The following is a 17,255-nucleotide window of genomic DNA, read 5'->3' on the forward strand; positions in this document are numbered from 1 at the left end:
GTTGTGGATGTAACTGTATCCATTAAAGGTGATGTCAAATTATATTGACTCAGGAGGTTTACAATGCTTGATTTTTTTGAAGAATAAGATGCAAAATCTACATTAAAATCCCCACCAATAGTAACTGATCCATGAGGGTGGTCTAAAATAAATTGCAAAGCTTCTAATATTATATCGGTCGAAGCATTTGGTGAGCAGTAAACACTGGCAAATAAACTACTATCAATGACCACAAGCGAAACACTGACTGAGCAATTTCTATCTTGAAAGTATTTACTATCAGAAGTATACGTGCGATTGTTTAAAAAGGTGTTATTTATAAAACAACACGATCCAACTGGTTTAGGATTTCCGGTTTGACCATCCTGTCTTGAGGCTAAAATAAAATTGTCTAGTTCAAAAACTTCATTGTTAGGCAAAGTCCATGTTTCACAGAGCAGAATGATATCAGAATTTATATACACTTGATCTCTTTGTATTTGGTCGATATGGGCTCGTAAACTTTGGACGTTGTGTGACAAAATTTGTATGATTGATTCGTCTCTTACAGTCAACTTATCAAATAAAGGAACGAATTTGAAAGTATCATGTCTTTCTAATTCATTTCGCAACGAAGAAGCACCATTACTGTATCTCTGGCCAAAGAAGAAGGAGGAACAAATTTGTTTTTTTTGCAAATCAACACCAAACCTTTAGCGGAAGTTGCTCTGGAACAAGCAACGTACTTTAACGAACGGCTCATTGTTCTTCTACCACAATCATTAACTACTACACCTGGATACGTACCACCCTGCGATTTATGCACAGTCATGGCTTCGGCAGGAACAATTGGAAATTGAGTCCTGTTTAGCTTGATGTGCGACTTCAAGTTTCGACGAATAATCAAGGTGCTTGGTTCAACACAGGTCCATAAGTTTGGAAGACCCAACGTTAATCTCAGTGTTACTTGTTTATTACGAAGAGCTCTTCTACTTCTCTCATCATCGAACAGAATCCAAACACGGATCGGTTTTCTTACCGTAGTATTGGCGTTAGATTTCAGTCTACCGTAATCAATTCGTTTCAAAACACCAATGACTCCATTTACTAAGCCATCAGACGTATCGATGTTAACTGTCATCATATACTGTGCATCGACTTTCAGTATGATCTTTTTTGGTAATCCACGAGTTTCACTCAATGATGCATCTTCTCTTGCTGAATGGAGCATCTGATTGACAGCGGTTTGACTTCTACAGTCACCGAGCACACGATCGTAGGCCGTGGAAACAGCCCCCTCGGTATCCATACTATTTAAAATGATATCATTGGTTGCCTTTACATTTCTGTTTGCATGGAATAGATTGATCGATTTAATTTTGCTGGGGGGAGGCAGAACTATTTTACCCTCCTCTAATAACTTCAATTGTTGTTCATCTAGCACCGCAACACAACTTTGGAACAAGGCTATATCAACCGGTGTCATTGAACCAGTGGCCAAGTTGTTCAGGGCAACAGCAAACGGAACATCATCACGTTCGCGCATGATTTCCATTAATTTGTGTACTTTGAATAAAGACCAAAGATCAAAATCAAATAACGAAGAAATTGTTAAAGTTGTGTCGGAGGCAAAGACCGAAGAACCACCCACTGGTGGTAGTTGTAAAAAGTCACCAAAAACAATAACACTTATACCTCCAAAAGGGATTGATGGTTCGAACATGTCTCGTAAACGCTTATCAATCCATCCAAAATGCTTTTTGCTGACCATGCTTATTTCGTCAATGATGACAAAGCGAAGATCTTTTAATGCGACTGCCATAGAGTGACCGACATCAGCAGACAATTGATTGATACATTTATCACCATTTTGGGATATGGGAAATTGGAATGCGCTATGTAGCGTCTGTCCTTGTATGTTGAATGCAGCTCTACCAGTTGGTGCAGTAAGAAGAACAGAAGGAGTTGACATATCACGCTCCCTCCCAAAATCAAACTCTCGCAAAAGAGACTGGTAAATGGCACAGATAAGCTTACTTTTACCAGCACCAGCGCCACCAGTCACAAAATTGTAAACTGGAGAATAGGTATTGCTACCATCTCTCAGAACAAACTCGGCTTTGTTATATCTAACATGACCAATGAGACTAGTCGGGTATGACCTCTGCTTGAAATTTAGGGTCGCCATCAGATTGAAGTAATCAATATCAGGTAATACGTTTGGAAGAACTAATTTTTCAAGATACGTTTTACGAGAACTTGTATTATCGGCATTATTGTTGAGATCCTCGTTAATATCGGCTCGGGTGTGATAATCACCTTCACTAGAATCATCCATCTCAGCAGCATATCTGGCAAAATCATTTTCTTCAGCGCCTGGCTCAGTACGATTGATTTCAGGATTGTTTTCACTGTCTTCATTTTCATCATTGTTTTCTCGGTCAGCTTCCTCGTCATTCTCTCCTGATAACTGTCTGTTATATTCGTCAAGTACAGCATCATCAATTCGATTGAATTCTGCCCTGGCCTCTTCAACTTCAGTGGAAAACTGGCGATACACTCCCTCACAATCAGCATCCATAAGCTCTACGGTCTCATCACGCCATGGCTTATACAACATCAAGATTGCTCGAAAATAGTCTTCGCGGTCTGAATCAATATTAAATTTGTAATATCTGATGACTTTCGACTTAGTACGACGTTTGATCCATCCATTGTTATCTCCATTCAGCTGGTAAACTTCACCAGGTAAACCACCATGATCATTACCGCTAAGATCAGACGGAATGACGCTGTCATGATTGTCATCAATCTCACCATCGCCCTGATCCTCCTGATCACTACCATTAAATGGTCTACCTGAGGATCTTTGTCTAGGCTTTTTTCTAGAATATTCAAAATATGCTGCAAATTGGGCCAGATTTAAGTTTTCGAAAACTACAGGACGGACAGTGTAATGCTCTACAATCGAAGGTTCAAAACAATTTGTCGAATCAGGGTTACGCATAAATTCTTCATTTAGAGCCTCTGTTTTTTTAACCATGTGTACCCGATTGCAGGGTTTTGCGGTTGGAACGAAAATACATCCCGTGCTGGCTTCTGACATACGTAACTGCAAAATGTTGTAGGAAGCTTCTTGAGCAGAAATCTCACAAGCATTATAATAAGTGGTTGCGATTGATCGAAGCATTTCCAGATTGTTGCTATTAGGGGTTTCTTTGTGTTTTTCAAACACTCCCTTTAACGCCTGGCTCATACCTTTGTCCGACTTATTTACATAGTCAACTACATAGGCACAACAAGCATAAGGATCCAAAATAAACTGAATGTCCATATTTGATCTGAACATACCAAAATTTTGGGATTGTAATTATTGATCATAATTGCATTTGGATTACGCTTGATGAATATTTTGTTCATTTTTAAGCTGGAGCGTACAGCCTTATGGTATTGGTAAACAGAAGCCATGTTAATTTTAAGAAGGAACTCTTCGAAAGTAAAATTGTTGGTGGACAAGCTTTCAATGTTATCTTGAATGAAGTCCCTAATTTTTTTGTAGTCATTTCGGTGCATTTCAATTTGAGCTTCAGATTCTGTGTCCTCATTTAGGGGTACCAAAATAATAGTGCGATCCATTGGTAGAAATGGTATATTGAAGCGGCAAATGACACGACCACCTCTTTTACGCTGACAAGAATGAGTGTGTTTATGTGTTTGCCGTTTCAACAAATGTTTCCAAGTATCTTCAGTGCATACTCCCACATTACGTTCATGGGGGCTACCATCCCACTCCTTCTTGCAACTGATAACGGAATCTACAAATTCGCAAATTTGATCTGCTTCAGGTGATTCAGGATCCATTTCGTCTACATAGCATGGAGCATCTTTGAGCCAGATCAGCATATGAACATGGGGAGAGCCTTACCGTATGATTTAGATAAAGCATGCCAAAATGTTTATGTATTTAATTAACCTACCTCTGTGTTGGAATTCGATTCTGAAGAAATACTCGCTAATTCGTAGCCGGCAAAAGGTCCGTTAGGATCTTTCCAGGTTTTCTTCAACTCACGAAATTTATAGTCGAAGTAACGAGAACAGGTCACTGGATCACTTTGGATTAACCTTGCTTTTTCGGCATAGGCCATTTCTTTTGCTTGATCTTCCGTTATAGTAACGTCATCTACAACTTTTTTCAAGATCACTAATAATTCGGGCCACTGAGTTTCGGCAGCCGAAAGAGTCACGAAAAGCGTTGGAATACCAAACTGACGGATCATGGCCATTACGTCTTTTTTCTGGGCTTTCCAATATTCTGATGAGGAACGCACACCATTTAAAACTCTATAAGCTCGATCTTCGTTTAAATAGCTATCAACCATCTCGTCGTTTAACATCTCATTTACGCTATATGCCCCACCATTCCCCTTCGATTTTTGTCTAAGCATGATATTGACATTACTTGCCAATTTTTTTAGCATCAATGATCGATCAAGATAAAATAAGACGTCAGATCTTGTGACACACCTTCTGTCTTTTCTACGAGCAAACGATTTGGCCAAGTTTGAGGGTGATACCTTCTTTACCCTATTCTGTACCCGTTTGCCACAAAATACTTTTGGGAACGATAAATAAATACTATCTTCATCTGTAAGAAGTGAAAGAGGGATTCTATTTTCGCCAGGGGCCATTCTTAAGCTGACATTGGCAGGATGGGAATCATCTGGAACAATAGCCGTTTCGTTACAGCCAGGATTTGGCTCAGTATCTTCTTGGTCTTATGGAAATAATTATGTAAACATATTAATGATATAAAGCTGAATATACGAAGTAGCCCATACCACTTTGGGTCTCAGGATTATCATTTTCCTGATCAACCTCTTCAATTTCTTCTTCCTCAAGTTCCGCTTCGTTATCACTATTGTTTTGATTTTCATTTGTATTATTTGTGGGATCCTCATTTTCAGACAAGTCTTTAAAGAACAAAACAAACGAAAACGAAAAAGAAAAGAAAAAAAAATAACAAGTAAGACAATGTTCACTAACGGATGGTATCTATATTTCATACCAATATCCGTCCCAACATAGTTTGTCTCAACCATAGCTGATTCCATCCAAGTGTCATCCAACTCAATCTCATGTTCTATATAAAGAGGCTGCGTCTGCAAGAAGCTGGCAGCTATCCACACTTTAGCTGTGGAAATATTTCCCTTGATATAATCTTTTAAATATCTCATTCTACGAGCCAGGCTCAAATGAATAATGAAGCTATCATCCAATTGACGAGGGAGTGCCGAAACAGTCGTATCAACATTGACGGGCACGTTAACAATACCACCTTTGCTTCTGTATTGCCCACTGTTGCCATGTAGTGTCCAGATTGATTGAAATACGTGTCTGGCAGCAACTAATCGTTCCTCCAATCTTGTCAAATCGTCCAAGCAACAATGTGTCTCGGGAAAATCTAATCCATCAGCCAGTGCCAAAGCTGGTCTGACATTCTGCTTAATTTTATCTCTACAAAGATCGCAAAATCGAGCTGTCGTGTTTACATCAGTTGTGTTACTCGTGTTTACTCGGTTATTGTCTACGAGCCAAAAAGCCATTTCCACAATACTCTCGTCGCAATTCCACTCATTCCGTAATTTTTCTTTGGTGGCCTTGGTGTTGCAGTATTTACGAAAAAATAATCCACCGCAACAGCTGCATACCTTGGTACAGCCTTTTCTAATTAGACTCTCATATTTCTGTCTGACTCTTTCCCAGGCAATTTCCTATTTATAAGCATGTTAGTTTTCCATTTTTTTTTTTTTTTTTTTTTTTTTTAGAAATACAGTTAATTACTTCAGAATTAAGAGGTCTTCTGTTGGGTCTTTCAGAACGATCATCATCACCATCATCATCCCCAGATTCAACATCTGAATCAGATGAACTGCTAGAACTTGATTCTTCAGGAATGTTACTTCTATTTTCAGGAATGTCATTTCTATCTACAGGAATGTCACTTCTATCTTCAGGAATGTCACTTCTATCTTCAGGGACCAAACTCGTCTCACGGTTTCTTCTTGCTCTTTCGGCTTCTGCCTCCAAAAAAAGAGGATCATTTTGAGCACGATTATGTACGTACTGCCTCATACGGGCCCGGTGTGCTTCATTTTCCTCCGGGGTACAGCTGTCTCGTTGTTTACGCTTCAATAAGTTATTTCTTTCCCGAATTCTACGCGTTTCCTCGACCTCGTTTTCTTCAATTCTCTGCTGTCGTAATCGCAATTGATACTTTCTTTGCGCCAACTTATTCTTTTCTCTTCTGCGTTCAGCCTTTTCTTGTGCCGTAAGCAAAGCAAGTGACATTTTACGTTACTGAAAAAAAAATAAAAAAAAAAAAGAACCCAAAACAAGCAGCCCTTTAAATTATCAATTTTCCTTGGCCAGTCACTCCATCTAACTTAAATCGAAGGCCGTGAATCATCAGATAGTCATAATATGGATATCATGTTTGGCCGTTCAGGACTTACAGCCCTTCACTCACTAAGTAATTTAAATCATGTAAATGCTTATTGTATATATGCTATGTTTGGCCGTTTGGGACTTACAGCCCCTCACTCACTAATCAATTTTAATCATGTAAATGCTTATTGTATGTATGCTCTGTTTGGCCGTTCGGGACTTTCAGCCCCTCACTCACTAATCAATTTTAATCATGTAAATGCTTATTGTATGTATGCTCTGTTTGGCCGTTCGGGACTTACAGCCCCTCACTCACTAATCAGTTAAAATCATGTAAATGCTTATTGTATGTATGCTGTGTTTGGCCGTTCGGGACCTACAGCCCCTCACTCACTAATCAATTTTAATCATGTAAATGCTTATTGTATGTATGCTCTGTTTGGCCGTTCGGGCCTTACAGCCCCTCACTCACTAATCAATTTTAATCATGTAAATGCTTATTGTATGTATACTCTGTTTGGCCGTTCGGGACTTACAGCCCCTCACTCACTAATCAATTTTAATCATGTAAATGCTTATTGTATGTATGCTCTGTTTGGCCGTTCGGGACTTACAGCCCCTCACTCACTAATCAATTTAAATCATGTAAATGCTAATAGTATGTATGCTCTGTTTGGCCGTTCGGGACTTACAGCCCCTCACTCACTAATCAATTTAAATCATGTAAATGATAATAGTATGTATGCTGTGTTTGGCCGTTGGGGACTTTCAGCCCCTCACTCGCTTATATATTCAAATTTTTAAAAAAAGTGTGACTTCTGAAAAGTGATGATATTTTTAAGCACTGTTTTTGTTGGACATAGTATTTTTTTTTACCCTTTTTCCTTAGGCTTTCTAACTCCGTAAATACTCCGTGAAGAACGCCAAAAAGGAATTCACTAAAGATGGTCACTATTTAAAGTGTCACGGTATCGTAATACTAATGTCCAAACTTAAGACAAGTTCTTGTTATTATTTCTCTATTTACTATACGTAGCACTAATTGTCCAATATAGATATTGTTATTGATAGCATACTCATATTGTTAAGAGTAGCATCCTCAGCCTTGTGGTATTTAGCCATATTATACCGTAGTCGCATTTGGTTACACGATCATAATCCACAATAATTGACATTATTGTGACTACTAATAACCTCTATAAAAGCAGAAATTAATTATTCCACTAGACGGATCCTTCTTGTTGAGAAATTCGAGAGTGATAATAGCGAATTAAGAAAAAATGTAAAATTTAACAAAGTGAAATTATCAAACTGCAAAAATAAACTCAGGCTTTATTAAACAAATAAAAGGGGGTCTTTATATACACATTATTTCAGACATTGATCACAGATGGGCTGATGACGGTCGTGGGTAGATTTATCCAGATAATACTCGGATGTAATGATCCCATATAGAAAGGCCATAATGAGATGTCAATAACAATAACAATAACATTCATTCTTAAACTGTGTATGTCTTGTAGCACAACATTCAGGGGAAAATGTAGTTCTTATTAAAGATAGCTGTGGCACCTCAATGTGGCTGATGTAACCTTCATATGTTTTCATATTATGTTATTATTTAAATGTATGCCTTATACTTGTATGAAGGATGATATGAGATCAAGCCTGTACATAAAGTAAATGATCAGTATTTAATATAAAGTACCAATAAGAATTATATTTAGGATTATCAAATGGAAGATTTAAGAAGTGTAGATAGAGTCATATATTAAGTATATAGCCTCGATCACGACACTTGTCTTTTTGTTATTATAAAAAAACAATAAAGTTATCAAAAGTTTCATTTTATTTTTTGACCCTTATTTATCACAAGCCTCGTCCATTTCATTTATTAAAAACACTCTTTATTTTTCCTCTTATCTTTAGTTGACTTTAACATCAAAACACTCTGACAAGAATTCCAATTGATCCTATTTTTTTTTTTTTTGCCTTTTTTTCTGCCAGACTATCCCCATTAAGCCTACGTTTGCTACAAAATATACAAACATCGATAAGATGTTCTATATTTAGGATTACATATTTACCCATGTCTTAGATAAAAATAATCAACAGAGTGGATAAATGATCAAACATAACTACATGTTCTACCACAGCCAATTAAACATAAAAACCTTATGCATCTTTTAACAAGCCACCGTTACACAATATCTTACCGGTATTTAGTATTTTAAACAGAACAATAAGAGTGTCCCAGATCGGTTGATTCAGGGCGACGTTATTTGAAATCAATTCTAACGAGTAGAATTCATTTAATGTAAGGCGGGAAAGTAAGTATAGATTTATTACAAGACCAGAAAGGTTGACTCAACACAACTACCAGGGGAAGTTGTTCAATATAAAAAGGATCAATTATTTCATCGCAACAGAGTTCTTTTAGTCTATTTTTACCTCCAATAAAGATATACTTTTTTCTCATTACTTTTTCATTGTAATATTTTTGTCAAATACCACACCTTGGTTTTGACTTAATTCTGATTGAAGTGGTTCGGGCCATTGGTCGGGGCTTCAAAAATATAGTAAGGGCTAATCTTGTATAGGATTGGCTTTGATATATTTGACCGGTTTGCTTAAAATTACGGAAGATGTATTACTAGTAATGTTATTTTTGGTTGTATTCTATAAATATGTGGGTTGAACAGAAGTAGCAGCCGGAATACACTCAGGACAAACTCTTCGTGATAGAAAATTAGGAGATAAGTTTTTAAAAAATCAGAGCAAAAAATTGTAAATATTAAAATAGATGCACGGTACATTGTACGGTCATTTTTTAATTGTCAACTGGCCGGTTAACCTGTCGGTTTTTTAATTTTCGACCGGTGTGTTGACCGGTCGTCTTTTAATTTTCGACCGGCGAGTTGACCGGCCGTGTTTTAATTTTCGACCCGTGGGTTGGACGGTCGATGGATAAACGTTGAAAGTTGGCTGGAGCGGGTGGTATTTCTAAACGTATACGACTTATATGCCATATGAGGTTGCAGCTTAATATTATGTCCTAACAGTTATTCTAGTTTACCACAACAACTATCCGAGACAGATTGGGGAGCAATGTGTCACACGTATTGTGATAGGGTCGGATTTAAGCCAGAAAACATTTTATCAGAGTTATAGAGAGCCTACAAGATGTAGTCTAACAAAACCATAGGGTCCTCGCTGTTCTATCAAACAATATAGACAGTTTATAAGATAAAGAAAAAGGTAATTGTGAGACTGGGTAAATTGAATATCGTTTTATTATTGAATTAGAGGATGGTTTATATAGGAATTGACAAAGTCCTTTTGGTACTTGTCAATTAATAGAGCAAGCTGAGAGAATGATTTATAATGTGAACATATTGCAGTAAGCATGTGTGGACCATGCGTGCATTGTAAGCTGTGATATTATTTATAAGTTGTTTTTATCATTTGTTAATGCAGATGTTGCGTGTAAACCGCGTGTACGTGAGGTGACACAAAATAACTATTTCGAGTTTCTTCGCTAAAGTAACTCACAGAATAGTGCTTGTATACAACACTCGGGTAATCTACATTATTTGATATTTAGATAAGGTTTATGAATATTACAGTGATAATTCATTTCTTGAGGCGTGGTTGTGGTGATGTTGTGATCGAGCTTATATACAGATATAACTTTATCAACAATTCTTTCTTTCCTATTTGATAACGTTTCTATAAATCATTATTGCATTACTATTTAAATTAAATACATGCTATTACACTTTATTTAATACGCATTGATTACTAATCAATATATTGAAAAGGATAGTCATACATTTATTCCAGAAAATACAATCCAATGATACGATTGCTCGTCAATAACAAGATTCTCGAAGGTACCATAAGATGCTCGATCAGTAATGGACAATACGCCTATTGTATATTTGACAGGTTTCACTCTAATGATTGATATTCAGCCAGCCCTGAATATGTATGCAAAGAACCCTATTGATTGTATAATAGGGGTATTCAATCATGAAAATAAAGTAAAATAAAAAATTAAGTAAAAAAGAAAGGTCCAATAAGATTTAATTTTAAAAGGATGCAAAAACGTCCTGCTAAAAATTCTATAAAAATAAAAATTCATGGACTTTCTATTGGCTTATTTTAATTTTATTTTTTACTTTTATTTTATTGTTATGATTGAATACCCCTAATAAAGACATTAATTTATTTTTGCAGTTTGATAATTTTACGTCGTCAAATTTCTTATTTTTGTTCTTAATTCGTTGCTTTATCTCTCGAATTTCTCAGGTGACCTAGCAAGGCTATAACCATATTAAAGCTATCAAAGGTTTATCTATACTGATACCATTTGTTATATAAGCTTAATAATAAATGTCATAGTAAGAACTATAAGGATATTACATCACAAGTCTAATTTAGTATGTCTGAGAAATACTTAAATTTTAGTTTAAAGCAAAGATAGTTAAAAAGACTTAACCTTTATTAGAACAAGACTAAATAGTGACAATGTAATAATCGTATAAATTTTTGGTTAATCAATGATAACTTCAAGTTAGTACTAGAGATATGACCACATCAGACAGTCTTTTATATAAATACTCGTATATTTCATTTATTAATAGGGACATCTGATAAACAGTCTCAAACTACTCCTATAGTCTTTTTATAATTTAAGTTTACCTTAAAACACAACAGTGGTTAAGTAATTTTCTCGGCCGATACAGAGTATCTATTTTAGAATAAACATTTTTGGTTAAAAAAGACAGTTACGAAGTTTAAAGCCCGATTTCTACATTAGCGATTTATAAATTTTTTGATAGACAAGTCTAATTTATCGCCATAAAACGTTTAACGGGAAGATACTTGATATATTTTTGGGAATTTTTGCAATGTAAAACACCTCCAGGACATCTTTGGATCTCCCCACTGTATATGGCAAATTTTGTTTTGCCATCTTCAAAAAACGTTTTGTGCAAAGAAAACATTCGGGTCCTATTAGTTGAAGAAGAACTATATAATAAAAATATAATAGAGCCGTATTTCTGATTTCGAAAAAATAAAAAAAATAAAAAAAAAACGCTATCTTCTGGATGCATTTGACAGGTATCGGAGCCAAACATTGTTCCTTATAACATAGATGCATTGTAGTGAATAACGCAATTGTTGATTCAATAAGAATTGTAGGAATTTGTCTACCTGTTGCTGGGAGGATAAAGGTATAAATAAGAGACTGTCGCAATGAGTCCAGTCTGATATGTGCAATATCAATGCTTTTGATTGACCTTGATTTGTCTGTTGAAGCCTCATTTTGATCTTATTGTCATCATATGTAGCACCTCGAGAGAGATGTCTCATAGCCGTTTTTTTAAACAGTTTTTAGCTCAGCAGTACAATGTCTGGAAAGGTGGGTATCAACAAAGTGATTCGACGAGGTCAATATAACTAAACATGTTCGATCCAATAATTCATGTTGGTCACTAGGTATCGTTTGGCGACAAGCTGAAAAGTCTTGCACGAATGAGGAATGTTATCATCGCTAATACGATATGGGTCCAATACTGTTTTTCTATTCGGCTATATAAGTACATTTGATCTTGAATTGAAAAAGAGTCGGGTGTGCTTGTAGCGGTAGCAAAATGGAAATTTGTTTAGTGATTCAGAAATATTTATACACAACGGAAAATAAAATGTAATCTAGTGTTATCTGGTGTAATCTGGTGTAATTTGGTGTAATTTGGTGTAATTTGGTGTTAACATTTTAATATCGTCACTCGAACATTAACACTAAATTACACCAAACTACACCCACTTACACCTTCTTTAAAAGTGTGATAAAATATAAAATGGTTGCAACACGAAATCACACAAAATCACAAGAAATCACACCAAACTATACAAAAGCAAATCAATGACATTTTAAATAATTGTAGGAAGGATGGGTTTTTCTTTGGTTAACTCTTGATACACGTAGAATTTGCACGTAGTAATTTTTTTTCACGTAGTGATTAAAATACCGACAGGAAAAATTGAAAATGCTCACGTCACTCTTTTGAGTTTGTGCCTGACTCCTTTCTGAAGCAAAGAAGCTTAGACTCTTTTACACGTGTTGCTGTTTGGTAGTAGTTTAAGATTTTAGATTTAATAAAAAAAGATTGAATAATCAGTCTTGCAAATGTCAGGGTGAGCATTCATGAGTCGTTTATGATCGTGATTCAAAACAGGCTTTTCGAATTTCTTCATTCTGCCTTTTGTAGTACGAGCGAACTCAACATAATAGAAATGCGAGGACGAAAGAAGGAGAGAAATGGGGTTTTCTCGAGCACTTAATTCCATGTGCACGAGTGGAATAAATACATGAGACTCGTAGATCGTACGCACTTCACCTGTTTTCAATATATTTTCTGTATAACCATACAAAAAAACTGGCCTCTCATACGTATCGGCCACAATCTGTGGACAGACAAAAGTGCTGAACCACAACATGTTATCCTCAGGTAACAAGCAGGGCGATTCGACTGTAAGAAGCTTGGTAAGCATCTTCTGCTCTTCATAATTTACCACGGCTTCTGTTCCTACAGCTCTGTACAAAGAATCTTTATACTTGAGATATGTATTCAACATATCCTCTTTGACATTTATCCAGTTACTTTGCGTTTTATACACATTATAACTGACTGCTCGGAATCCGCAATTACCATCTGCCCCGGCACTGTGGATGGCAGCCACTGAATTTATGGGGTTGACTCGAATCCACTTGAAGACGGTATCGCTTTTCAAATTGCGATAAGATAATACCCTTAAAAAAATGTTTAGGACATGTTATTGAATGTCTTTTCTTTCGTCTGATACTCACCTATCATAACCAGCTGAGTTTTCCTTTCTCAAATTGATGCTCTTATCTGCCTTCATAAGTGTATGTTTAATGCTGGTGGCGTGCGCTTTTTCTTCTTTGTTTTTAAAGACCAAAGTGAGTTTTCTTTTCTTTTGCTCCAAAGCTACATGTCGTTCTTCTATCTCAAAGATTCTTCTTTTCTTTTCCATATTTTCTTCTTCTTTTTGTTTCTTTTCTTCTTTTTTAATGTCCTTTTTTTGACTTTCTTCAAACAATTCTTTTGCTATTTGCAGTCGTTTGGTTCCACTTTTTACTCCTTTTGCAGAGGGTCTGCCTTTTCTATTGGAATTAGTTGTAGGAGGTTTCAACTGATCTATTTTGATAGCAGGATTTAAAATTTTATCATTAGCTTCTTCTAAAACAGTCAATGCATCTGCTATTTGCTGCTGTGTAGAGAAGTCTGCAATTGAAGAATACATTTTGTGAAGGACCTGCTCAACTTTCAACATTAGTTGTTTTCTACCACTTCAATAACACAAATCATCGTCTGAATATGACATTTTGTTATTGTAATTATAGAATTGTTAGCGCACTTTCTTATAGAGTTCATTGCCCAGCAAGACGTTAGGATCGCCTTACCGGTTCTTCTTTCTACGGGTTCTAATTTATAAATGTTATTATTTACTATATTTTGTTTAATACATATTTCATACAGTCTTAATGCTATGACATATCATCACTCATGTGTGAGACAATGAACTTACCTTCACTATTTTGCTTTTGTTCGAATTTTTTATCATCCGCAAGTGGTATGAAATTGTAATCATTATCTTTTTCCTTATCACTGACTGATAAGACTGAAACAACATCACTTTTATCATCATGTTCGACAGACGTTTCTTCTTTTTTGGGATCTCTATAAAAAGTAGCTTTACGAAACATACAGTAACAATTAGTATAAACTATGCTTAATACAAGATTTATTTAAATACTCATAGATTCAAGACAAATTACTGGAACTATATAGTATATACTATCCATCCTTCTCTATACACATACACACACCCATATTGACAAACCCTTTGTAATTTAACTTACTCTCTTTTTCTTCTTTCTCCTAAACCGTCTTATCTAAGCTATACTTATCTTCTAATCCATCAAAATCTAGTAATGATAATTAAGTATGTGTGGAATCTTATAAAACTATTCACTTACTTTCGTCAAATTCAAGTCTCCAGCGCTTATCGACTACTTCGAGAGGGAGAACATTCGAATTTGCAGCAATTACACAGGGACAAGGTAGCTTGTAATTGATACGATCAGCACAGTTACAGTTCTCTCCTCTTGTCACAAATCCAGTTCGAAGAGAATAGATCGTGTTTTCTCTTATTTTGTCCATTGCAAAACGAACGACTTTGAACTTCAAATTTTCGTAACGGTATTCCATGTCTTTGTCAAAGACGTTAGCATCAATGCTAATTCTTTCAAAATCCATCTTTCGATAACGTTCATCTCTCTAAAAAGTGGGAAAACGTGAACATATGCATCATATGGGGGGTTTCTTTTTTTCTTTTAACAATCAAAAACTGCTTACTTTCCTCTGATAGTATGCATGCATACGTCCCGTGGTCATAGCTAATTTTGCCGCAGATTGGTTTCCCAGAGCCTTTTTTAATCCGGAGTGAAAGCTCTCTGCTTTTGCTGACGTACGATTTCCCATATGAGAAAACTGGTTGGCATAAAAACCAACCCAGTGCTTCTTTTCGTCTTCTTCAAGCAAGCTGTATAAATGCTCAGTTAAGATATAATGTCCCAACCACGATTATAAATCACGAACTTACAGTTCTTTCAAATAGATCAAAGCAGATCTACCATTGTCTTTGAAGCAGTCAGTTTCGCTAACTATCTGCTCAAATTTGGAAACAGCATCGAGGTATTGTTGTTCCCTATTGCTTCCGACAATAGCTTTAAACTGTTCTTCAGCAAGGCAACGACGGTATCTATATTCTACAGCATTTACTTTTCCAATTGGAAGTTTAGTTTCCATAGTATTCCATAAGTGCCAAGAACACAAAAGATGGTGGCTTTCTGGAAAAACATTATCAATAGCGTTTCTTAATGCTCTTTCGTTATCTGTAACAAATACATTTGGAATCTCGTAATCTTTTTTCCTCGGGCCAGATAGCATTTCTCAATTTCTCAAGAACCCACGTATATGCGGCTTCCGTCTCGGCATTTACAAAAGCTGCAGCCACAGCAAAGGTTTGTAATCTATTTGTACCTCTTACTGAGGATACATTACTAGTTCCAACAATGTTGATCAACGAAAACTTATGTGCGTTTGTTTTGTATGTTGCGTCAATAGTGATTGCTTCAGGCCATCTTCTTGTCTCGTATATAGAATCTTCATGAATAAAAAAACGCTTTTGACTTCTTGATCTGGCTTGACTTGGATTCGAACAACATATCCAATATCTTCCAAATGGGTGATTAAAGAATACATTTCTTTCCCGTCTTCATTTTTCAAGAACAAGGTTTGGATGTTTTGAATATCCTTTTTGATCATGTTGTTGATACCCAAGGCAGTCAATGTCTAAAAAAAACAGTCAGTGAAAATGATCTAATTGTTTGTAAATGATTTGATGCTTACATCCATAACGCTAGTTACAGGATCCTTATGGCCACTAGCCAAAATGCTATAGATACGTTCCATAATCTTTGGACTCTGTTTGCGATTGATAGCGTAAGTTGTGAAATCCTGAGAAAAGGGATGGTTGTGTTCCATTTGGGATCTAGTGATTGTGAAGTGGTATAACTTAATAAAAGCGGGAAACTTGAGTTTTTGGGTGCTTTTTTTATATTTTTTTTTTGAATCCTCGTCTTTCTCTTCGCTTTTGTTGCCGGAATCTTCGACTGTAGTAGGGCATTTCAACAAAATACGCTTATCACCACCGTGTTTGCATATATACTGGAAGTCTCCATTGGCAGGATGAGAGTTGGCAATAGAAAATATGACATTAAATTTGTTTCCAAAATCTCGAATAGCCTTTTTTAAATCGTCTCTCGTTTCAAAATGTTGTCCGACGCAAAATTGAACACTGAATTCAGAATGCATTTCGTCGCAAGTGCTTCTTAATTGAGAGAACATTCTTTGAGTTTATTACAAATGTCAAGGTTAATGTTAATACAATTATAGTTCTAATAAAAAAAGGAAGGAAGCTGTCAAAAACTTCCAGTCATTTATAAATTTACAAAACGGTGCCTGAAAGTACATTTAAGAGAGTGACGTGAACATTTTCAATTTTTCCTGTAGGTATTTTAATCACTACGTGAAAAAAAAATTACTACGTGCAAATTCTACGTGTATCAAGAATTAACCTTTTCTTTTTGTATGTTTAAAATTATTTATAAGCCATACAGTAGTAGAAAACTGTGAAACTGTATTCTACTGTAGCCCTTTACACATTACATGCATTATGTCATCATTCATAATCGAAGGAATATAGAAGGTCAAACCAACAATATCATCGATGGCTGCTATATATACAGAGGAAAGTACGTTTGATCTGTTCATGTAATAATTTGAGCCATTATGCAAAACCATGGCTTCTAAGGTTACCATTGCATACAAGATGCTGCCATCTAAACTAAATACAGTACTTATAATTACTGTAGCGTGCTCAACACGACCATCTTCATTCTTGAAGTCTACCACCACGGATCTTTTGGTTTTTCTTTTATGACTGAGCGATTGCTTGGTACGAGGAATACAGCAAGTTGGATAATAATTTATATTATCCTGATTTGAAAGATATGGATATTTATACATCATCGCTTCCACTTCTTCTTGTGATGAAGTTGTAAAAGCTCAGTTATGGTTATAATTTCTTTTTTGTTCACTTGCAATTCCTCAACACCCCAAGCTCGAAAAGCAAGAGAATGATAATTTTTCATCACTGTTAGAGCATTCTCGGCA

At 35.9% G+C, this 17,255-nt stretch overlaps 1 protein-coding gene across 1 annotated transcript; it reads right to left on the reverse strand.

Moving 5' to 3' along the window:
* Positions 1 to 12,585: 12,585 nt before the first annotated feature.
* EV154DRAFT_582268 (uncharacterized protein) lies at positions 12,586 to 14,774 on the reverse strand (the record flags this gene model as incomplete). The annotated part of the gene is made up of 5 exons (XM_051606672.1): positions 12,586 to 13,243; positions 13,301 to 13,778; positions 13,919 to 13,939; positions 14,044 to 14,208; positions 14,495 to 14,774. 5 exons carry the CDS (start codon positions 14,772 to 14,774, stop codon positions 12,586 to 12,588), a joined length of 1,602 nt encoding a protein of 533 aa, XP_051450722.1.
* Positions 14,775 to 17,255: the final 2,481 nt, after the last annotated feature.

The sequence above is a fragment of the Mucor mucedo genome (genome assembly GCF_025094135.1).
Source record: "Mucor mucedo strain NRRL 3635 chromosome Unknown EV154scaffold_229, whole genome shotgun sequence".
Classification (NCBI taxonomy): Eukaryota; Fungi; Mucoromycota; class Mucoromycetes; order Mucorales; family Mucoraceae; genus Mucor; species Mucor mucedo.